At 40.7% G+C, this 23358-nt stretch overlaps 4 protein-coding genes across 34 annotated transcripts in view; 2 read left to right on the top strand and 2 right to left on the bottom strand.

Moving 5' to 3' along the window:
- Positions 1–1371: 1371 nt before the first annotated feature.
- On the bottom strand, positions 1372–10365 carry nwk (nervous wreck). Of its 20 annotated transcripts, none has more exons than XM_065864975.2 (13): positions 10077–10158; positions 9287–9399; positions 8987–9216; positions 8346–8873; positions 7039–7927; positions 5923–6580; positions 5431–5487; positions 4693–4725; positions 3980–4005; positions 3391–3529; positions 3187–3318; positions 2750–3123; positions 1372–2650 (listed from the first exon to the last, which is right to left on the bottom strand). In XM_065864975.2, the coding sequence occupies exons 2-13, from the start codon at positions 9305–9307 to the stop codon at positions 2594–2596; spliced, it is 3144 nt and encodes a 1047-aa protein (XP_065721047.2). In that variant the 5' UTR covers positions 9308–9399; positions 10077–10158; the 3' UTR covers positions 1372–2593. The 20 variants fall into 20 exon arrangements, 18 of the variants coding, with proteins under 18 accessions (XP_065721047.2, XP_065721048.2, XP_016934570.3 ...); XM_065864976.2 differs by having other exon boundaries at positions 3187–3315; positions 10077–10157; XM_017079081.4 differs by lacking the exon at positions 4693–4725 and having other exon boundaries at positions 3187–3315; positions 5923–6342; positions 6412–6580; positions 10077–10156.
- A 501-nt stretch (positions 10366–10866) lies between these two features.
- On the top strand, positions 10867–12599 carry Use1 (Vesicle transport protein Use1). The gene is made up of 3 exons (XM_017077736.4): positions 10867–11284; positions 11612–11968; positions 12382–12599. The coding sequence occupies exons 1-3, from the start codon at positions 10933–10935 to the stop codon at positions 12423–12425; spliced, it is 753 nt and encodes a 250-aa protein (XP_016933225.3). The 5' UTR covers positions 10867–10932; the 3' UTR covers positions 12426–12599.
- Dhpr (dihydropteridine reductase) lies at positions 12517–13657 on the bottom strand. The gene is made up of 2 exons (XM_017077737.4): positions 13369–13657; positions 12517–13267 (listed from the first exon to the last, which is right to left on the bottom strand). Exons 1-2 carry the CDS (start codon positions 13450–13452, stop codon positions 12644–12646), a joined length of 708 nt encoding a protein of 235 aa, XP_016933226.2. The 5' UTR covers positions 13453–13657; the 3' UTR covers positions 12517–12643.
- A 183-nt stretch (positions 13658–13840) lies between these two features.
- Positions 13841–23358, top strand: part of bol (boule homolog, RNA binding protein) — a 34474-nt gene continuing 24956 nt past the window's right edge. For 7 of the 12 annotated variants that reach the window (XR_005014231.3, XM_070997068.1, XM_070997069.1 and 4 more), the window contains exons 1-2: positions 20839–20997; positions 22181–22450. The gene's annotated coding sequence lies outside the window, so the exon portion shown is untranslated. Of the gene's footprint in view, positions 13979–14233; positions 14659–20837; positions 21039–22180; positions 22451–23358 lie in introns of those variants that run through there. The other 5 variants (XM_036815742.3, XM_017078570.4, XM_017078569.4 and 2 more) reach the window with 4 other exon arrangements.

Genomic DNA, 23358 nt, shown 5'->3' on the forward strand with positions numbered 1-23358 from the left:
AAATTCTAAAGTATTTAGATAAGCAAACCAACAAGTTGAGAACCCTAGCGATTAAGTTGAACCACACAATACACAGATACAGAAACAGAAACAGATACAGATCAGTACAGCTACAGATACAGATACACTGATCAAAACCGGATCCCAGTTCATGCAGATTGCACCGAAAACGTAATAAAAACATTTTTAAAATGAATTCAAAGTTAATGCAAGTGAATATTATTATTGAGAAATAGTCTATAACCCTAGGCAGCAAGACGCGATATTGATTGAACCATGAATTGTTAGAATGATAAAGAAACACACTATTCACACACCACACACACACACACACTTACGGTTGTACGTTGCATACTCTTAGTTTGTTATTACGGAGCATTATTTTGAAACAAGCCCCCGAAATCATTATTTGTTAAACCCCTTTGCTCAAGCAAATTAAAAAAAAGCGAAAATTTGTTATTACATTTTAAGATTAGGGAACCCAGCACCCTCAGTTTCCCAACCCCCTTATAAAAAAAGAACTTCCCCGCGGGCCCTGGCTACCGAAATATATATGTGTGTATGATTTGTCAGCCATCAAATTACCAGGTTCAAGTCTCATGCCATCGTAAAGCAGCAACAGCTATATAATCTAGGATCATCTAGGATGAGTGTGTTGTCTATATAATTTTTGGTTTTATCCGTCCATCAAAAAGAGTTCCTAAATGCAATAAATGAACATGTTTTATGATTACCAGCCAGCCGGCCTGCAATCTGTTAGCCCTACCCCCATACCAGTTCACATTGGTCTGCTGTCAATTATTGGTTCCACAGCCCCTCAGACGATTATTTCCGAACACCCCCCATCCCCCCAGAATTTCGGTTGCTCAACCCATCAGCCTCAGAGATCCAAAAAGAACACCCACATAAGTATATAAGCAAGCATATGTTTGAGGAGCCTCGGGAAGGGAGGCAAAAACCCCCGGAGGAATAATTTAAAACGTAATGCGTATGTAATGATTGATCACTGATCACAAATTTTGACTGTGTTAATTTCGTTATATAAAATGAAAAACCAAATTAAAAATATAAAAAAAAAACTGAAATGAGAATAATTATCTATAGCATATAAAAAATAAACACACACATAACAAAATAATTAAAAGGGAAAATAATAAGAGATGAATGTTACAAGAAAGTAAATGATAAAACCCAAGAAGGAACCTATATTATTAAGTTAAATACTAAAACTAAAAAACATCCAAAGGGAAAAAATGCAAACCAAGAAGGAATATTATAATATTGCAATGAAGTGAATATAAATAAAGATATGTAAAAAAATTACAATCAAATGAGTTTTGAATGGGGGTACCCAAAGAAAATGCAGCTTCGTTTTTCTTGCTTTAAAGTGGAAATTTATTTTTGTTAGTTGTTCGAACAGAAGGTTTTTCAAACTATGACATAAAACTTTGATTAACTCACTGGGCGGGTTCAAAAAGTACATACAATTCAGTTTGCGGCTTACTTATATTTGGTTTTATCATTGTTATCTATGTTCTGTAATATCGGTTATGTGAATATGACAAGTTATCCAATTGGTGAGTTATGAACTTTAATATTTGAGTATCGCAAACAAAGTCTCGCATTGAGTAGGCTTTTCACTAATTTCAAATATCTTCTTTCTGGCATCCAACATTAACTTAGACCATTTAACTAGACACGGAAAACATTTAACTAATTAGGCTAGTGTTTTGCATACAATTACAACAATATATATCTGCCGGATCCGCTCTTTACGTTTCGAATACATTTCGCAATCGGCTTCGATTAATTTACTATAATGTGCAGAGATCCTAGGACTAAGTGGAGCGAACAGAAGCGAAAAACAAAACCAACTGAATTGACTTTGAAGTTGATTGGCTTTTGTTGGCGGCATATTTAAGCGAATGTCTAACTTAATGCTGCTAAACCGGACACTCTAATTTACTTAGATATATATACATATTATTGCTCGATTAGTTGTGGATGCTGATATTCGAAGACCCGTGTCTGAGTGCTACATAAGTAATTGTCTTTCAAAACGTTACAATATTCCATTTATAATATATCAATGTATTCCATACGCGTCTGAGGGTATAACACATTACAAACTAACATAATTATGTATATATTTATATATAGTAATATATATCGTATGGTGGTTTTGTTTATGAAGGCCCAGTTGATGTCTAACTATAACCCCAGAGGCAGTCAGAAGAAGTATTCAAATGGATGTACACAATTTGAGCGCTGTACGTGAAGTGGGTAGAGGGATCCCGACCTCATATATAAGTACAAATATTCTATATCCTGCTATTGTGTCGTTGTATGTGTGAATCGGGCAGCCAAAATAAACTATTTACTTATTTATGGCGAAATCCATATTGCTACAATCTATTTCCGCCACCCGATCGATAAGTTGCTAGTCCGTCTGAGTCTGGCTATATATCATCTGTGTGTTTGGATCTGTAGGATAGGTTGTGGGATGTGGTTTGTGAGATCAAAATGCTTTCAAGTGTTGTGGGGTTTTTGGTTGTGGGTTGTGGTTGTGGCTGTGGTGTTCCGCTGATCCGCTCTATAACTGTCCGTGGCTATAGTCTATATAGTATATATCATGCTCATGGTCGTGTGCCTAAAAGAACAAAAGAAACAACATTGAAGTGCCGACCAAGAGGAGGAGACCGGAGTGCTGAATCTAAGCGTTCGACTCCTTTAGATTTTGCAAACGTGCCAATTGATTTGAGTCCAATTCCTCGGGTATGCTAGCTCGCCCACCGACCACCTGTTTGGGTGCCTCAATATCCTCCTCGCCAGCCGCCGATCCTGTTCCTGATCCCGATTCTCCTGCTGCCTCTCCATTGATATCCAAATCGCTGGACTGCTCCCCACCGCCCCCACCTCCTCCACCGGATCCACCTCCGCTTCCGGCGAAGGCATCATCAAAATTGGCATCGAAGTTCGCCTCAAAGTTGGCCTCAAATCCCGATTCGCCGGCAGACTCGCCCTTGGTCTTCTCGTTGAACGGATCCTCGGCATCCTGCAGCGCCGGCACATCGGCCACCGAGGCCGAGTCGGAATCCTTCTCCGAGAAGGACTGTTGGTCCTCTGCATCACAGGATGGATACTCGGTCAGTGTAATGCTCACCACGGGCCTCACTCCAGCATTACCTTCTTTGGCCGCTGTTGCGGGAGGTGCCGCCACCTTGGTCAGCGGCTTTGGGGCAATATCTGGCTTCTTGGCCACCTCCGCCGGCTGCTCCTTGGACGCCTGCTCCTTCGGCTGCGCATCGCCCTCGCCTACTGGTGGGAAAGATTTATCGGCACCGTCTTCAACCATGGGGGTTGCAGCGGTAACAATTATTTGTGCCATACCTAAGTTCAGCGTGTTGGCCCCGCCGGCCGCCGCACCCTTTTCAACCTTGACCCCAGATCCTGGAGCGGATCCGCCCGCCTTCGTCAGCTGGGGCGGCGGCAATGACGGCGGCGGCTGCCCATCGTCACTGAGATCGTCCTGAAATAGGGATAAAATCATTAGCTAAAGTAAGATTATATGGTCAAAATTAAAGAAATTTACTTTAAGTAACAGTCAATTATTATAAAAAAAGTTGTGTCAGAATATGGGAAAAAATGTTTAAAGCTTTTTAATTTACAAAATAGTTACATATCATAGCTCCCTATCTTTAAGTTTGGTGATGTCTTTCTGAATATTCTCCAAACATATTTTATAGGCATTTTACATTTTGACCAATTCGCTTAAAAAATTTTGTAAAAACAAATTCTCGAATAATTTTTAAAATTTCAAAAAATTTAAATAGATTGGTTGAAGTCTGTTTTTCAAGTACAACAGATTTTGTAAGTACAACAACATTAACCTTTTTCTAATATTTATAATATTATTTTAATATTTTCCAAAAAATGTAAAAATCAAAAACTGTTTAGAATATGTAAGTTAATATTTTACCTCCATGCCAGGCTCTTGGATGAGTACTGAGTATGCGTTAAAAATAAATGAGAAAATATTCATTGGCTTAGTCAATAATCATATTTTCGGTAATATATATATTATGTTATTACAATTTATCGATCAAAATGTTATAGAGCGGTGAGGAAGAAACTAAAACTGCTGATTATCAAGTCAAGGCAGCCTTGGAACAAAAACTCTCTAAATACACGATTAGGTTTGGCAAGATGAAAATAAAAAAAATTAAAAGGTTTAGCAAAAGTAAAATTGCTAGGTACATTTATTCAGATCCGAGGCTGACAATCATGCGGGAGGTTGGTAGAACTCTAGGGTATTATATATAAATATCTTTGGTTTCCCAATTCAGTCTGGTAATAGCCGAACTACAAATGGAAATCGATAGGGTTATACATAAATATATACAAAGAATGGACCTTTTCTTTATTGGAGAGTATATATATTTATATTTTAAAATTGTGGAAAATATTTAGTTACAAATGGGTGAGACAAAAACCTCATACTGAACATATATAAAGTTCCTATATACCAAGAAGAAAGACTGAGTTTGTAGTTTTAACAAAGGTTAAAAGGGGTTTTTAGACATGCTCTCAAGCAGTGGAATGGAAAAAGATTTTCCTACACTAAGAATTACGGAATGAAGTAAAGTTTCGGGTATAAGATAGTTTTGATAAAAGAGCATATTATTAAATTACCCTTCTTGGCAGTGGTTTGGCTTTGGTTCTGGCCTTAAATGACACAAAGACACAATTACACTGAGAGAAAAACAATCAATGCAAAACGGCAATAAAAGAAAGAACGTGACAAATTAATATCCAATCAAAGCAATAAATGCAATTCAATTTAAATATCAGTGCCACACATATATATCACAGATATATCTTTAGATAATATAGATAAAGAGAAGCTGCAAAAAGAAATAAATCGAAGATGGAGAAATAACGATAACACAGCACGACACTTTCTGACAAGCAGCCTAAGAATAACACTGTAAAAAATCGTAGGGCATTTCATCGGTTGATTTCGTCTCTGCTGCGGAGACTTGCGAAGACTTTTGGAGACGAGAGACAAAATAGCACATTAACGGAGAGTAGTGGAGAGTAGTTACAGTGATAAATGGTGGTAACTGGTGTTAATTTTGTGGTGGTTTAGTGGTGGATTGGTGGTGGTAGTAGTGGTACGTAAGTGGTTAGTAGTTAGACGAGCTGCACTTTGGAGAATAGGTTTACCTCTAGAGAATATAGAAGCAGGTATAACAGTACTTTTGATCGGAAATGTTTTCGTTTTTTTATATAGTGGAGAGTTAAAAATTATACAAATGTTCGGTACTAGAGGAATTGATATCGAGTGACAGATATTGTATAGTATAAAAATAGATAGATAGATATAGGGGAAACGAAAGACCAGGTGGTAAGGAGGGGCGTGACATTTACCTGGCGGAGGAATACTCGGGGCAGCAGCGCCGTTGGGTATATAGCCGCTGTCCTCGTCTGTTAATGAATGCAGATTTATTATAACTCAGAAAATATTTCATATTTATAGTAACACACGGGCTATTTAGAAATTAAAGTACTTATAAAAAAAATTTTTTAATTAATGTTTAAATAATGTAAATTTTTAATTTAAATGCCCTTAAAACGAAAAAAGAACTGATAAATTCCTTCTATTCTCATAACTCAAAACCAAAAAAAAAAAATTTAAGATTCTTAGTAAGAAATTAGAACTACCATTATTAAAAAAAAAATTTCTCATCATTGGGAAAAATATTTAAAAAATATGTTAACAACTTTTCCTAAATAACAAATAATACCAGTCATCAATTTGAAGTCCGATCAGATACGCTTTAAAAGCCCCATTAGTATTTTTGTTCATCCCAGAAAACATTCTTCTCCTAGTTTTAGAAAAAGAGCTCAAGGATCGCTTACCTGCCGTGTCCTGGGAGCCGAACATGTCCTCCGTGAGCTCCAGTTCCAGCTCGTGGGCGTACTCTGGGGGTAGGGCCGGAGCGGGGGGCAGTGCAAAGCTGGGCGCCGCGGTGGGCGGAGGTGATTCGTCGCCGCCCTCGCTGAGCGGTTCGCCCATCTCGTCGCACTCCTCGACGACCAGCGAGGGGAAGTTGCCAAACTTGCCGTCCAGTTCGCCCTCCCACCAACCGTCGTCCACCCCGTGAGCGGTCTTGGTGATGATCTTGATCTTGTCACCCTCCTCGAAGGTCAGCTCATCCTCGGCGGTGGCGTCGTAGTCGTAGAGCGCAATGCACCATTCCACGTCCGACTTGACCCGCTTCTGGGGCGCCATGATGACCGACACCTGGTCGGGCGATTGCATCGAGTCCACCGTCTGATCTTCATTGTCAACGGTATAATCGACAGATGAGAATGAGATTTGAGAGCGCAATTGATTGCCGGATGTACCATTAAAGGCGCCGCCCGCTGTCTCCTGGTCGATGTCCAGATAGTTGTGTGGCACGTAGCCCTCCTCGCCGCGATAGTTGCGGGCCCTCAGCCACCCATCGCCATCGCCCTCGCCAACCACCTCGAGTTGTTCGTTCTCGACGATACTGAGCTCATCGGGATTCTGGGCCTGTAAGGAGGGAATATATCAAATGAGATTATAGAATAAAGAACTCATAAACGAGGTGCCACAGAATTCTCAGAAGATTTGAAATCACCTATAAAGGTTAAGGCAAGTTATAACTACATTTGTATTACCCATCAACAATTGTCAAGCTATACAGAAACTCGGGCAAAACTGTTCCCAATATCTTTCTTTCGATCTCAAAAACCGTTTGCAAGATGGCTTTCTTTTCAATTTAATTTTAAAATCTTTTCTGAACTCGATTCATTGGAAGAACTTTAAGAGCACTTTCGTCTTGATATCAAGAATGTTTCTTTTTAAATAAGTGAGAAGCCAAAGTTTTAAGCTGAGGACATTTGATTTTGACTATTTTCCCTTCCTATTTTTTCTATCTGAATGAATGTTTCTATGTGTTTTCAAATCCTTGTCGTTTTCGGTGGTTCCTCCTATAATAACTCCCTTACCGTATAGCTGTAGAGCGCAGTGCACTTAAAGATAGCCTCTTTGGGCTCTGGGACTATTGGTTCGTCCTTGTCCTCCTCCTCCTCGCCAGCTCCCCAGTTGACCTCAGTGGGATCATCCCAGCCACCGGCGCTACTGGCCATTACGGATGAGGATGCAGCGGCTGCCGAAGAAGTGGCCGCCACCGATGGACGCACCTCGGGCTCTTCGTCACTATCGCTAAAGGTGCGATCCCTGGAGAGCTGCTGCTCCGGCTTGGCCTTCGTCTGGGCAGATGCCTGAGCTTGGGTCTCCTCCTTGTCGCTGTCGTAGAAGGAATCCGAGCTGGGATTCTCCCCCTGTCCGGAGGCATCCGTGCGCATCGAAATGGAACTGGCCGAACGCGTCAGCTCCTGTACGCCCATAATCTCGGCCTCCTGCACCCACTCATCCACGTTGATGCCACCATCCCGCAGACACTGCAAACAAGCCTCCGCCTTGGTCTTCTCCGTCTCGGATCGACGGATTTGATCACGGAATTCCTCGATCTTTGTGTCCAGATCCGGTCCATTTGGATCGTTGGGATCGGTGCGCTGGCCAGAATCCCGCAGTGACTGGCACAGGGCCAACTTCTTGGCATTCTCCCGGATCGAGGCATTCTCCTTGACCACCCTTCCGGCCAGATTCTTGGCCTCCTTGGTCAGGGTCTCGGCGGCGGACTCGTGCTCCGCGGTAACCTTGCGCACCGGATCATTGTCACATGCCTCGAAGTCGTACTGGATGTGCTGCTTGAGCACCGGATAAAACAGGTAGCAGCACTGCAGGTTGTATTCCCGGGTCAACTGCTGCGCCTGGTCACGGATTTTACCGAAGCTATTCTGAGTAGCCGAGCAAGTCAACAGCTCTGTGCGTCTGGAAAAAACAATCGTAAAATGGTGATTCATTTCTATTATAATACTAAACATGTATACAAAAATTCAATAGTTAGGATCAATGCATAGCATTTTTTATAATAAGTATATTATTCATTCTTAACAACTCAAACATTAAAACGAAGGAATTTAGGTCTCGTAAAATTAAAATTTCCCATATCATACAACTATAGTTAACTTTGATCAAGTTAGGCTTGTGTAGACAAATATGATAGTTATCTGAAAGAGCTAGCCATGTAAGCGACGCCAATTATTATCAGAATGCAATTGCCGACACAACTAACCGATGATTAAGAAATAGTTTTGGACTAGTAATATTGATTATTGATTTTCATCAATACACTTTAATTTTAAAAAAACATACTTAATTTTATATATCCAAGTTCCACTAGACTTACCCCATTAGCATCAGGTACTCGGCGACCCGCTCAAAGACATAGTTCTCCATGGTGGTCATCGTGGTCTGCAAATCCACTGTGAAGTAGCGATTCTGATGGGCGTTGGCCGCTGCCAAGCTGAGTACATAGTCATTCCGTGCCCCTGATGACTTCTCCTCGAGCAATTCCTTGCGAGAGGTAACCCGGGCGCTGTTCTTCTGCAGCGAAGTGATTGACTGAAAGAAGGAGCCCTTCTTTTTCTTAAGCTTCTCCTCGATATCGCGGGCCTTATCCCGGACATCATGGGCACAGTGCTCCTCGTCAAAGTAGGATTTCTTGGTCTTGTCCACGTCACCCACACTCAAGTGGAGTTCTTTCTGTACGTTGACAATTCCGGAGAGCGAGCGCTTTGCTATGGCCAACTTATAATCCCGAAGGACCTTAGCCTCGTCTGCGATTTGCTGTTGGAAAACCTCTATAGCGGCCAATCGAGCCCGGGCCAACTTTTCGTTCTCCTCGAGAACCGTGCGCCAAACGCTCCACATGTTCCTGTAAGAAACGATATAAATATTTTAAAAGTTAAGATAGTTAAAATTTTTTAGGATATTATAGATTTCTTTGGAACCTTTGAACTTCAAATAAAGCTAAGAACGCATACCCACCATCGCTCTTCCATGCCATCCATCTTTATATCTGGTATATTGGGTATCTTCTTGTTGAGATACTGCGATGAGATCTTAAGCAGTGACTCGCTGTACGACTTCTCGACAGCCGAGCGCTTGATGGTAAACTGGCGAATGTCCTCCAACAGGTCGCACTCATGTTGGTTCTTCAGCTGCAGCTTGGCCACCTGCTCCGTGTGCAAATTCTTCAGGAATTTCACATAGTTTCCCTGGGTGATTAGAAGGTATACAATTATTGGGGAACTGCATTTTGTCATTTGAATTTTTTTCAAGCTTTACCTTACGCGGCGGCGGCTGCATCTTGGGGCTTTTTCTACGGCAATCGGGTCACTCTACGATTTGTTTTTTTTCTTTTCGAGCTCCGAAAAATGGCGTTACATTACCTCTAGCAACTGCAAAAAGTAGGATGATATGAATGCGATGTTTGGGATATAATAATACAATTTTAGCGAAGAATTCGACCATTACTGATCATCTTACATTCTATGGATATTATAGTGTTTATTATTCAAATGATTTTATTTTAATAATTTTAATTTATTTTCTTTCAAATGCTTTTTTATCCAGGAAATTATTATAACCAAAAATAAAGATTAGATATATTGGCTCTATTTGCATATGAATATTTTATCATATTATTTTTGTCTGTGTAACTGGGTGGTATATGTGGGTGGTTGTGTGGTTTTCTTAAGCCGTTAATGGATTGGCTACGCAGCAACTGTTCTCAAAACTTATGTAACGAAAATGCAATGAAAACTAGCATAGAAACTTTTAAGAATACTATGGATTTCTTCAAGCTAAAATTTGTGCTATTTTTAGCAGGACATTTTCACTGGAGTAGCCCACGCAGAAGCCCCTGTTTTCGGGTATCGTATCGATTTCTTAGCCCCCAGACTAGCTTATTATTTTCTCCAACTACGGTATTCAAAACACTTGGCTAACACTTTTTTTGGACATGGCCGGGTTGGATAGTTGTTTTTCAGCTGGATTAGTACTTTTTGGGGGTCTTATCGCTGGGTTTTTCACTGAAATTATTAGACTTTCTGGGCAGCTAAAATCCGTTGCTTACTTATCGATTTCGATTTTCACGACGTTTGTGAGGGGACTTTTTTCACATGCACCGTTAACTGCTGCTGCGCTGCTGCTGCGCAGGAAGAGAGCGCCAAAGAGAGCAGTGAGAGAAAGTTTGGGGGAGAGAGAGAGAAAGTAGCCGCGTTTCATTCATGGCGTCAAGTGTCTTGAGGGATGGGTTTTTTGTTTTTACCCCGTCAGCTGCTTGATAACACTTCGAGTGTAACGGCACTTCAGCGGAATTATAAAAAAACTAACGAATATACTACCTTGGAATCGATTCCAATATGATCTTGACACCTGGCGTACTACGACTGTTTCCAAAAATATGCGCCCGCATGGTAATACACATATGCTGGGGCAATCAAAAATGGTTTAATTGATAACTTCTGATATAGGCCGAGGCATATGATAAGATTTTTCCAGTCGCGCCCAAAAGTATGCTTCAAAATTTCATAACGTCACGGAATTTTTAGAACCTTTCTGTAAAATATTCGCTAGAGCTGCCAACTTGGCTATTAAAAGTCGTTTCCGATCATAATTTTTAGTCAATCCTTTGTACCTTAAGCTTTTTATAAGTCAAAAACAAGAGTAAAGTTTTCACTAGATTTATTAAAAATATAATCCTGACTTTTAAGTTTGTACATTTTTAATCTTTTTTGAAATTTGTTATAACTTTTATTTTCTTGGAACTAGCGACATTTTAAAAATATTTTGGCATCACTGCTCGTGACTAGCTATCGATAGAACACAATCGCCGGGGGAATGTGACCAGAGGGCGATAGTGTCATTCTTGGTATTTTAAAATCACTTAGCAATTTGTACTTTGTTGTTTTCATGTTTTCCCCTCGGAAATGGCCACGAAGCTAAATGTAAATATCCGGACCCTGCTGGCCAACTGCGAGGACCTGGCCAAGAGCGAGCAGAACTTCTGGCGCCTGCAGAAGTTCATCAAGTCCCTGGACACAATGCTCGCCGAGTTGGAGGCGATGGATGATCCGCAGAGTGCCACCCGTATCCCGGGCTATAAGGAGCGCCTGAAGGCCCTGAAACTATCCACGGGATTTACGGAAGCCCCCAGCTCCTCAACAAATACTTCCTCGCAACCTTCTTCAGTCAGCGAAGCCGGGGAAAATGCACTGAAAGAAATGAGGCAGCTGCAGAACAGCAAACATCACAACGAACTGCGAAAGGAGCTGCTGCAGGGTAATGAAGGTTCCAGAAGGCCGTTAGAAATAATGTTAATCTATATTAATTTATATTGTAACCTTAGCTATACGAAATCTATACAAATTTTTTTCTAATTTTGATAAAAATCCTTATTTTTACCATTTATATTTGTTAATTGGTGAGTAACTAAAGAGAAAACGCATCAAGATAGTAACCACTTCTATAGATCGGTAAAAGTAGAACAAATAGATCTTTAAAAGTATGCTTCAGTAGTTTGTAAATTAAGTAGTTCCTAAATGCTTTTAAGTAGTTTGTCCCTGATTTACAATCAACAAATTTTTAAAATTGTTCAATCCTTTTTAGATGGAGATGCCCTGCGTAGGCGTCGAGTTATAGAGGATTCGTCTGCTAGTCCCAGTGGTACCACCGTACAGACAACTTCTGGCGATAATATGAACGAAGCTGCCAAGTATTATACAAATGCCCAGGAAAAGATCACCGAGCACATGCTCTCGCTGACCAGGAATTTGAAGGAGCAGACGGAGACTGCTAACCGTATTATCCGGAGGGATACCGAGGTTGTGTCTCGATCCACCGGAATGGCTGATCGCAATATCAATTCCCTGGGAAAAGAGGCTGAGAAACTGGAGCAGCATTCAAAAAAAGCCTACAAGTGCTGGCTGTGGCTGATGATTGTCTTTGTAATTGTCACTTTCATAGGTGAGTCATGAAAAAATTCAGATTGGGATCTCAAGAAATAAATCCCCCTTTCGTAAATTCAACTTTGTATCTACCAAACTATATATTTTATTTTTATTTTAAATAGTTTCCTAGTTTCCAAGTCTAATGGCTTACTTTTAGTTTTCCGATATATAAAATCAAAGTTGAGCTTTTTTACTTAAACTATAAGTAGAAGAACGAAAAATTGTAACACTGAATTACATAAATATTTATTACCTAGCCAGTTAAATTTAAAAATAAAATCGAGTAAAAAAGCTTTTTTTTTGCATATATCAGAAAAACACGTTTTTAATGACTCAGCTTAAAAGCAAATTGTTTTAATTGAATCGATTTATTGCAGATTGACTGTTGCTTAATCATACTAATGAGTTTGTTCCCCTTATATTTTGCAGGTATGGTGTTGTTTATGAAGATTATGAAGAAAAAGAAGACGTAGGAACAGGATTGTACTCTAAGTAAGCTCTAAACGCTGGTTCCGCTCCCGAGTTCAAAGGTTATCCCCCAAGCAACGTGTAAACAGACCCACATTAAACGATCGAAAGCCGCCCAGCGATTTATTTATGAATAGTTTATGTACAAGCTAAAGCATTTAGAATATGTTTTTTGAGCATTTTGGTTCTTTCAATAAGTGGATCCGTATCTTTGTCTTCAGACCTATTCGGCGGCTATGAGCTCTGTTACGCCATTCTTCGTGATCAGCTGCAGCAGAGATCCAGTTTTGGGCCTCTCCTGAGCTTGAGTCCACTTGAGGAAGAGGCCGGCCACCTCGGTTAGAGGAGTCCAGGTGCCAAAGTCTGCGTTCGGCATCCATTTGCGGTTCATGGGAGTATCTAGGGTTACGGGAAGAATGGACACGGCCAGGGAGCCCGCTGGAAGACCGGATTTCTCAGCGCCCAGAGATCGGGTGAGCTGGTGGACAGCTGCCTTGGCCATTCCGTAACCAATCATGCCGGGAGTGCCCTCCAGAGCGGGCTTAGCTCCAGTCAGGGCCAGCAGTCCTCCCTCCTTGAGATGCTGGGCCGCCACAGCTGCGGAAATGGCCGAGGTCCAGACGCTCTGCTTCCACATGAGATCAGCATTCTTGGCCAGATCCTTCTTGGCATTGCCACCGGCCCAGCCGCCAGCCACGCAGATCACGGCATCCAGTTTCTCGCCGGCCAGGGATTCGCCCACCTTGGACACGACCGTTTCCTCCTGCTCCGACCAAACAGCATCGCGTGGCACCACGATGCTAACGTCTGCCTTCTCGTTCTCCGACAGGTCGATGCTGCCCACCCACTGGACGGGATTATCCAGGTGAAGGTCGAAGGGGAAAACAATAGTTAATGAGGCATTATTTTTGCTTATAATTATTTACACTTAAGTGAAAGGTAACTCACATAATTGTTGGCTTTGAAGTGATCGACACAGGCCGAGCCCAAGGCTCCCTTGCCGCCGTAAATAAACACTCGACCTGCGGACATGATGCGTGCTGCCAGTTTTAAAGCTTGGTTTCAACTAAATGCAAAGAAACACGAGAATTCCGACTTCAGTGAGTCAAAATCGGGCGGGAGCTTTGAACGCAGCTGGGGTTTTTAACCGCGAGACCAGTTCTACCGGAACTAATCGGAAGAATAAATTTGAAGTCGAGTTTAAGCTTGAGCTTCGGCCTGTAGCTTTTAATTTGTTTCGGGGCTCCGTGGAAAAATCAGACAACAGCAGCAACAAGTGGAAAATCAATAATATGGGCAAAGAACGGCTGGCAAGGTCACACTGGCGCGAAAAGGCGTTATTTTGGTATTTTTTTCCAGTATCCAACAGCTGTTCGATCACCCGTCTCACTCTCGCGCTGCTCGCTGCTCTTTTTTGAAAAGGGAAATGCGTGAAATTCGTGCGCCGCATTTCCACCAGACCAGAGTTACGCGCCGTAGCTGTGTTTTTCACTCAGTCCCACCAGTCGCCGTCGCGTTACGTCACGAGAGCAGTTGTAGAATTGTATATCGCCAAACGGTAAATATTGAAGGGAGTTTTCTTTGGCTTCGCCTGGGTTTTCCTTTGAAACTGCCCCCCCCATACCACCAACACCACCCGCGCTGAATTTTCCTTGGCCACCAATTAATTGGAGAAATAAAAATAAAAACACATGTGTCTCGCTCTGTGTTTTGTTTTTTCGGCTGCCCAAGTAGACGGCGCGTAGTTTTTCACTTTGACGGGAGTTTTCCTTTCGGTCATCGCCTCACACTCATTTCTAATTGTGATTCGTAGGAAGTAAGTTCTCTAGTGCAAAATAAATATTCAAGTAAAATAGTTATAAATCGGAACACAACAATAAATACAAGCAAACACCACCAAGTATCGAAAATAGAAAAATAAATTTATAAAAAAAAAAGAAAACAAGAAAATATCCAACTTAAACTCGTCGCTCCCAACGTCTTTTGGTCTTCTTGTTCTTGTTCAACGTCCGTTAAAAACCACGCATCAAGATTGAATAATATTATATGTGGATATCTCGAGATATATAACTATATATCCCATGACAAGCGTATGCAAGAGATATAGATGATAAGGCAGCAGCGTTCCGAGAAAGCCACTTGCAACTGTAACTGTAAACTGTGTCCCCTCACGTAAGACGCTACGTAACGACCACGCAGCCTGAGAATAACGTATTGGAAGCAATCGGAAATCTAACGGTGAGTTTTTCCTATAAAAGAAGAAGAGGGTTTCGGGGGGTGTACCTCCTATTGGGGAATGTCACTCGCAGGGAAAATGAAAAATGCCAGGCGAAAATTCTTGGCCATGCAACTCGTTTTGCCGCTCTCCCTCTTTCGCGCAATACTGCCTACGTGTGTGTTAGTGTGTGTGTGTTTATGCAGTGGAAAACGTGTATTCTTGAGGAAAACCAGAAAATCGAAGACCCGGAATTGGGTCAGTGTGTCATTCGCCGTCCCGCTCGCACCGATTCCAATTCCGATTCCGATTCGAGCTGCTAGTCTGGCTAAAAACTCTGGCTAAAACGTGTTTCGTGCTTAGTCAATTTGTTCTTTTTATCTAGTCGCAGCTGCCTCTGCCTCTGCCGCTGCCGCAGTCGACGTCGCTGCTCTGCCACTTGTCTAAAGAGGCCTAAACAGCATCGCCTCCAGATCCAGAATGCCTAAAAAAAAACAATCTTTACCACTACAAATGCACGTGTGCGAGCGAGAGGGCCGCGGAAGGTGGGAGGGAGACAGGGACAGAGTGTCTGATTGTCACCGGTGCGGCCAACTTAAATACCCTGTCCCTAGAGTGGGATTTGATGGAATTATCTATGGTTGAAGATCTGTTACAACCTTTAATGAAGCTTGTTGTTCAGCTTAAAGTTATCTAAATTTCAATCTTTTGTATTAGAGAAGTAATGTGAATCGTATTCTTTATGCAATTTTTAAAATGTAAAACCTCTGGCGAGCAGAAATAGGTTTATAGATTTATGTAATACTATTTCAACATGAAAGTTTGATTGTTTACAAATTCCCAAAGATTGGGATTAAAACCATGATTATTAAGGGGCATATATTTTCTTCTATGTAAATGTAATATGATTAAATATGCTGCTATGTTTCATATTACTAGTGAAATGATGTAGCTTTTAATAGAGTTCCTTAATAACCTCTTGGAATCTCTGAAAACCTCTTCAGCAGTATCTTAACCATACTACCTAAATCTCAAACTCCAGGCTATCTAGTTCAAGTAAACTTGCCTTTCGGAATGTATTTATAGAACTAAAGTACTTTTATGTGACTTCTGTTTAGTTATGGTAACTTCTACCAAGTATCTCCCAGTCGATAGCTTATCTTTTATAATGTAAAATGATAAATGGCTTGCTCTCTGGCTTTCGTAGTTGGCTCTCTAGTTTTTTTTCGGCCACTCGCTTCTCTTGATCTTGCACTCGGATTTCGACCGAAGGTGCAGTCGACGGCGCTGCTGGCGTCGGCAGCGACTGCGACTGCGGCGCTTTTACCTTGAGCCGCCTGCACTTGTCGCAACCCCTCCCCCTTACACCTTCCACATACCGCCCACCCCGCCCCACTCACCACTCACCGTTTGAATTTGAACTTCTGAAAAAAGCCAACACCTTTCGAAATTGTAGCCGCTTTTATTTCTGTTATTTCTTTTGCCACCGACCAGCGGCATTTTTTTTTATATTTCTGATGTTTGCTAATAAAATTATTACGACTTGGCCGACAGCGGCTGCTAATGCGTTTTAAGGTCGCCGCCGCCAGCGCCGCTGCTCTTGTTGATTTTGACCCAATAAAAGATCTGATGATGCCCCCGCTTACATTTCCCGGTCCATTTAACATGTGTCCATTGGGCCAGGATCCGATTTGATTTATTTCAAAGTTATTTATTATACAACCGGGCGCGAAACAAAACAAACAACATAAAATGGGGAAATCGAATGAGAATGGCAGACAGCTGGTGCTCATTTTCCGGGATGCAAAAAAAAGGGATCAAATTGGGAAGTGCGCAACAAGAAAAGGTCGAGAAAGGGTTAGAAATTAGAACATTAAAGTAGTCCCTAAAAATTATGGTATTCTAAACAAGTGTTACACTCGCAAGTAATCTTTGATACAATCTTATCAAAGCTGTACTTTTATTTGTACCTTATAAGATATCTAAAAGATTTATATGATATCAAATGTTTTATAACACTACATATTAGCTTTATAAAATTAAATTATTTTATTACAAGAACTAGAATTTCTAAAGGTTATCTAAAAAGAATAAAAAATAAGGTCGTCAGGTTAAAATATTGTTTATGCTAGGGGAAAACATTTCTTATCCCTATAGACAATTTATTTCACGCAAGGTAAAATAAGTATCCAAAAACGGTTCCCTTGACAATCCATCGTTACATCATAACGATTGCGAATTCATGACTAATGGTTGATCATTTTTCTCTCTGTGGGGAATACGGGGGATAGGCTAGGGATAACAACGCGGAAGAGGCTCCATTATAGGTTGCTGGTTTACTAGTTAACTGGGCCCAAACCGAGAGAGCGAAAGGGAAAGGTGGCGAAAGAAAGAGAGAGAGAGAGACGGCGAGGGGGGGTGGTGACACTGACAGTGGAGCGCACCTTCGTCATCGTCAAGCATTCGGACTGTATAAGAGCAATAAATAATGCACACGAAGAGCCAGTGATGAGAGCCAAAGATATGGCAAGATATCGGGGGAGAGATTCGCGAGAGTGATTTGAGAGAAATTCTAGAGAGGGAGAGAGCAGCTCCGCCGCTTTGGGGGGTTGCTTCTGTTTGATTTTTGCACTTAAGAGCGCAAAAAGTGGCTTTGATTTTCCGCCTGCCCTTCTCGCGGAGTTTGGGGCATGCACACTTTGACGGCCGATTTGGCCAACCCCCAGAAGGGAATTCCCAACTTGCCTCATTAAATTGATAACGTTAAGTATTCCTAATTTAATTTGGATTTTGATGGACGAAAATAACTTTGCGTTATTATAATACACAAATGAAAGGAAAGTGAAGACAAGGTTTATTTAAGGTATTAGTTATACGTTCATAGGTCAAGTTTCCTTATTTATAAGAAATATTTTAATGCTATGATTGTAAATCAGAGGTTTGCTTATTATAGGAGAAACATATTTTAAGAACATTACTTAAAGCGCAGTGTTGATTTTTTTTGTATACCAAAATATTTTTTATTTTTAGTATTTTGTCAGCTCATTAATCTATTCCATCTTTATGATATATTTAGAAGTGATCCGTTGAATGCGTTATAGATTTATTTTCTTTTACAATGTTTGGTTTTTATGGTTCGAAAAGTATACTTATATATACAATTTTAGCTGTTTTTATGTATGTAAAAATAATACATAGAAATAAGTGGTAATTTTTCGTAGTGCTTATACTTTTCCCAGCTAGTATCCACTGAAAAATATTTCCTCTTCTTTGGCAACATTGTTGTTGGCGGTGGGCGGAAAAGTGGGTGTTGCGTGGGCAGTCGTCCCACATTTTCATGCCCCCAACACGAACACGGCACACATTTTCTGGGTTCTCTGCGCTTCTCACGCGTCTCTCTCTACATTTCTCTCTCGCTCTTTCTCTGGATGCCGAGTATATAGCCCGAGTTCCAATTGGGATAGGGATGCGAAGGCTACTAGTGCTAACCTATATAATTTTTTTGTTCCGCTTCTAACAACAAGCACATCCTCTGCAAACCGAAAAAGGAAGCAAATCAAAACGCCTGGCAGTTGAAGGTTCTTTTTTTTACGATTTTAAAGCAGTTGCTGATTTTTATATGCTTTTTTTCCGACGTTGACTGAGAGGTAGCAGCGCAGCAGCAGCAGATTTTTTTTGCTTTGCTTCTGGCTTTGAATTTAATGTTAAGTATACGCATCAGTGAACTCAATTTAATTATCATGATTGTTTTGTCCGCTGTCTTTGCTTTCGCTTTGGCTTGCCGTTGATGAAATTCAAATTTTCCAACTTCACAAACAGACGCTCTCACATTCACAGAGCCATTTTCCAACGTGTTTTCCGCTTTTTTTCAGCTTATGTAAGTGAAACGCTGAGAGCTGATAAAACAAAAAAAAAATGGAATAAAAAGCTGGCTAGCTAGCTGGTTGGCCATAATTACGAGCTTTAGATTCGCTGGCCGCCCTTCGCCCATTTTTTATCAGTGGCGTTATTTATGCGTCCTCCCACAATGACAAAGTTCCATGGAGTGGGGAGCACTTTTTGATAGACAACAATTGAGCATTTGAAGTGCAGCGTAGCGCAAAGTTCTCTCAAAAGTGGCAGCTATACTGGAAAAACCCACTGGGATTGACTGACTGCTGCTGCTGTTCTCGTCGCTACCAAAAGCCCAAACGAAAAGCAATTAAGTTTAGAGGTTTACGCCGATGGTTTCAGCAGCGGCGGCGGCGTAGAGTTCTAAATTACCCAGCGGCGGCGGCGTAGCCGTTAGAAAGAACCGGCGGCGGCGGCGGGTACGCCGCCGGTGAAATTGTCGGCGGCTGGCGGCGTAAGCATTTAATAAACTGATTTTTTTTCCTTTTATTAATAAGTGAGTCAAGCAAAATAACAAATTAAACTAAAACTAAATAAGAGCCTTTTCTTGACTTGATAATTAATAAGTAAGTTAAGCGAAATAACAAATTAAACTGAAATTATTGACTTCATAATTAATAAGTAAGTAAAGCGAAATAACAACTTAAACTAAAATTAAAACAAAATAACAGTCTCTTCTTGATTTGACAGTTTTGAGATTCATTGTCTTTTCTTGACTTGACAGTTTTGAGATTTATTGAAATTGATTGAAATTGAAATTCATTGTCTTCATTATTAAACTATTAAAAAAAATTCTTAAGAAAAACTTTCCTTACATTTAATCGATAACTGAAAGCGATTATTGTCGAAATTTTTTTTAGGATATATTAATAATAACCTTTTTTATTTATAAAATGAATAAAAATTTGTATGACGCCGAACGCCGCCGCCGCCGCCGCCGCGCCGGTTTTTACGTGACTCGGCGGCGGCGCGTCAAAAAAGCAAAAAATCGGCGGCGGCGGCGGCGTGGCTCGGCGGCGTATATGTCTAATTAAGTTGCCTCGGATCATTGCACAATAAGTAAAGAATCAAAAAACTCGAAACATAACTGTGTTTGCCCGCCCAGCCAAAACCGTCGCTGTCGATGGCGACTGCGCTGCCAGCGGCGCACACTGCTTTCGGGCCCATATGAATGACAATGGGGCTACTTTGTCGGCCAGAACAGAACCCACCGAATACGGTTAATTAGTCTATGTTTGTAGAATGTAGAGCCCCAAAAAGTGAGGTGTCGGTGACCACGCCTCATTGACCTGGAATTTAAATAAACGCGGGATTAGCCCACAGTAGTCGCTCCCAAATCCAAATTGTATTGTCTAAAATGTTACCAGGTTGTATCTTATAAATTGCTTTTATGTAGAAATATCTTTCAGTATGAATGTAGGCAATATAATAATTTCGATTTCAAGTTTTGCTATTTAAATTAAATTAAACACCTTGTATGAATTTCCATAAGAAAAATAGATTAAAAAAAAACTATTTTTTATAATACCCATCAGTATAAATTCATGGTTATTATCCGAATTTTTAATAAATATTACCAATTGATTATAATGTTTCTTTAATTATTATCAATCGTTTATCTTCATATAATCATAAATTAATATGAATATTATTTTCTTCATAAGGTTCAAATTCCCTTCAATGTGTAAAGCAACTAGGATATAAGAATGATATAGGGATAGTATTTGTCATTTTTTATTCCAAATCCCTAGAAAGTACCTAATTCTAGTGCATTTGCATTTGCCGCTTTGTTTCCAGTTGGATTTGTGCCGCCTCGCATTTCCAATTGGCATTTGCCAATAAAGGCGCACAGTTCCAATCAGATAATCGCAACCTTAACCGTTATTAGATCACTGTACAGCTGCGTCGCAGTCGCCGTCTCTTTCTTTTAAGCGACAACAACAAACTCTAATCGGAACGGGAGATTGTGTGATTGAGAGAGCGGGTTGTGGTGGGTGGTGGGCGTTGGGCGGTTGACAGTGGGAGGTGTGTTTAATAAATAGGCCAAATATGTAATATTGCTAAAATGTGTTTATTGTAATCTTTTTCACACACACACACACACCCACACACTTGAAACAACGCACGTGCATCATTGCATCCCTCGAATTTCGCTCAAAGAGAGCAAGCGCGGCCATAAAGAGAGCGGGGGAGAGCCAATAGCACTCTCTTTGCTGCCGCAGTCGCAGTCGCTGTCGCTGCTGCTCTGTCTCTGCCTCTGCCAGCGTCGACTGCGCAGCTGGGGGCCCCCAAATCGGGAAACTATATTCGTTCCACTCTGAGTCGTTGTTCTACCGTCGCTGAGATTGCAACACTTCTCGATTTCGGGTTTTCGGAATTGGAATTCACAAAATAACAGAAAACCGCCGTCGCCATTGCCGCTCTCCGCTTCTTTTCGGCCAAAATATAAAAACTCTCGCGTCGCACGTAAAGTAAAAAAAAAAGCAATAAGAGTTCTACATTTTATAACGCTGTATGTGTGTGTTTGTGTGTGTGTGTGTGCCAGTTTTTCATGCGTTTTCTGCCGCTGCAACAACAATTAACAACAATAACGACAACAAACAGTTACCACATCGCCCTCCATCTCTTTCTCTCTTTTAAACGTTTCTACTACAGACTTTTAAACTACGTTTTTTTCGCCAAAAAACCCATAAAAAATATAAAAACCAAAACAAGAGGGAAAAAATAAAAAGTCTGATTTTTAAGTGCTGGCCGCGGACAAAAGTCAACGACTACTATTTTGGCCCGAAACAAGGCAAAAGTTGATGTGCGAGCCACAATAAAAGATGCATATATACAAACATATATATATGTATATATAGAAGTACATATGTAGGGGGAAAATCGTGTGAGAACGTACTTGATTTTGGGCTCACAGGCGGCAGTTTGGATTTTTCGCCAGAAAAACAAATTATGGCCAGAAGGAGGAGCGTTAGTTGTGCTTGGCCTGAAGGGGAGAATGTGTTTTTTATGCGTGACACACTCGGGTTCCTGCTGTTGTTGTTGTTTATTGTTCTTTATTGTTGTTATTGTTACTGGCTTGTTCTTGTTTTTGGCCAGTATTTCTGTGTATACCCAAGCATTGGCAAAAATCCGCCCACTTCTTTGCAGCCTGGCCCTTTATAATCGCTGCCCTTTTCCCTTTTGCCACCTTCAAAAAAAAAAAAAAATGAAAATAGTCACAACCATATCAACGAATCTTCTCTCTCTTGCTCGTTTTCTACCCCCTCCCCTAGCAGTTTTTCCGCCCCCAAACCTTGTTTTGCCTTTTTCGCACACGTTGCGTATACGTAATGGCCATAAACAACAACAAAAACGGCAGCAGCCGCACTAGCTGGAAAACTCGCATAGTTACAACCCTTCGCCCACATTTCCCAACCTCCAACCCCCAACCCCTCACCCCTTACAGAAACCATCCCCACACATATTTTTGCCCCATTCACATGCAGAGAAAGCTAGAGAATTTGTTTATTCAAATTTTTCCTGGCTGGCCTTTTTTTGACTGCCATTTGATGAGTGGCTAAACGTTGGACCAAATAACATCTCCCCCACCCAAAAAAAAAAAAGAAATACCATGCAGTCCAAATCTAAATCCCAGTTTTATTTGCCCTACAGTCGCACATCTGAAAAACCAGAGAGTCAAATCATCGAAAAGTGATAAAAACCTAATTATTATGCAAAATAATTGTTGAAATCTTAGAGCGCAAACGTTCCACAACAAAACAGGTGCTAATTTATATCTTTAAAGATCCAAATGTTAAGTTTGAACAACAAAAAGCAATAGAAAACCAGCCAATAAGTGAATCAAAGTCAAAAAAAAAAATAGAGAAAAATCACATCGAGCGGAAAGTTTTAAACGAGGAACAAGGAAAACAAAGAAAAAAGGTAAAATACTGTATGCCTTAATATATGTGTGTAATGTATTTTTAGTTGCATTCTGTGATGAAATGCTCGGGAATCAAAAAGTCGCATAAAGAACTGTGAAAAATGCCAACCGTTTCGAAATAACCCACGCCGCGAATTTTCCTCGCGAGCATCTTTAGACAAATCTAATAAGTTGTCGAGAGCGGGGAAAAACAGGGAAAGCGACTAAGAAAAAATAACAGAACCAATGGGAAGTGTCGCCTGGGAATAGAGACTTTTCCTCACACATTCGGCATAGAGGGTGCCAAACCATCCCGATTGATTTGTGAACGGAAAAACATTTCAATCGGGAATGGCAAAGGAATTTCTTTAGAATTAAATCTGGGTAGCAGAGATGTTTTTAAGATGTTCGGATTGACTGAAAACATAATCATTACATCATTATCCTGTGAACAATATGGTATAATTTTAAAGACATGGACAATATTTAATATTAATCAAATTAATCTACTTTGATAGAGACATAATTAATCAAAAATCTATAAAAATTAAAAACCTTTAGACAATTAAACGATGATAGATATTCCCGTTACAGGAATTAGATATTTCCCATAACTTTCATAGATTGTTATCAAGTTAAAATATAATGGTAACACAGGGAAAGTGTATTTATTAAATAAGATATTTGACTAGGCGACATTTTTGGCATAACAAACAGTGTGAGGTCTTGTGGGAGTTGCCTGATTCCCTGATCCAGCTTTCAGCCCTCGAGCACTGCTTAAAGCTTTCAATGCCGTAATTCTTATTTTGGCAGCCCGCCTGCCTTTTGGGCTTACATAAATATAAATAAGTATTCCCTCCGGCTGGCACGCTGACTTTCACATCATCCTCTCTCATCCCCGACCAGAGTTCCCAACTCTGGGACACCC

The sequence above is a fragment of the Drosophila suzukii genome, chromosome 3, assembly GCF_043229965.1.
Source record: "Drosophila suzukii chromosome 3, CBGP_Dsuzu_IsoJpt1.0, whole genome shotgun sequence".
Taxonomy (NCBI): Eukaryota; Metazoa; Arthropoda; class Insecta; order Diptera; family Drosophilidae; genus Drosophila; species Drosophila suzukii.

Coding starts and splice junctions, on each gene's coding strand:
- Use1 (XM_017077736.4), top strand. CDS start 10,933: ATGGCCACGAAGCTAAATGTAAATATCCGGACCCTGCTGGCCAACTGC. Junction 11,285..11,611: donor GCGAAAGGAGCTGCTGCAGG/GTAATGAAGGTT, acceptor AATCCTTTTTAG/ATGGAGATGCCCTGCGTAGG. Junction 11,969..12,381: donor TGTAATTGTCACTTTCATAG/GTGAGTCATGAA, acceptor TATATTTTGCAG/GTATGGTGTTGTTTATGAAG.
- nwk (XM_070997059.1), bottom strand. CDS start 9,307: ATGCAGCCGCCGCCGCGTAAG. Junction 6,581..7,038: donor CTGCGCTCTACAGCTATACG/GTAAGGGAGTTA, acceptor CCCTCCTTACAG/GCCCAGAATCCCGATGAGCT. Junction 2,651..2,749: donor AATTGGACTCAAATCAATTG/GCACGTTTGCAA, acceptor TTGTTCTTTTAG/GCACACGACCATGAGCATGA.
- Dhpr (XM_017077737.4), bottom strand. CDS start 13,452: ATGTCCGCAGGTCGAGTGTTTATTTACGGCGGCAAGGGAGCCTTGGGC. Junction 13,268..13,368: donor ACTTCAAAGCCAACAATTAT/GTGAGTTACCTT, acceptor AATCCCGTCCAG/TGGGTGGGCAGCATCGACCT.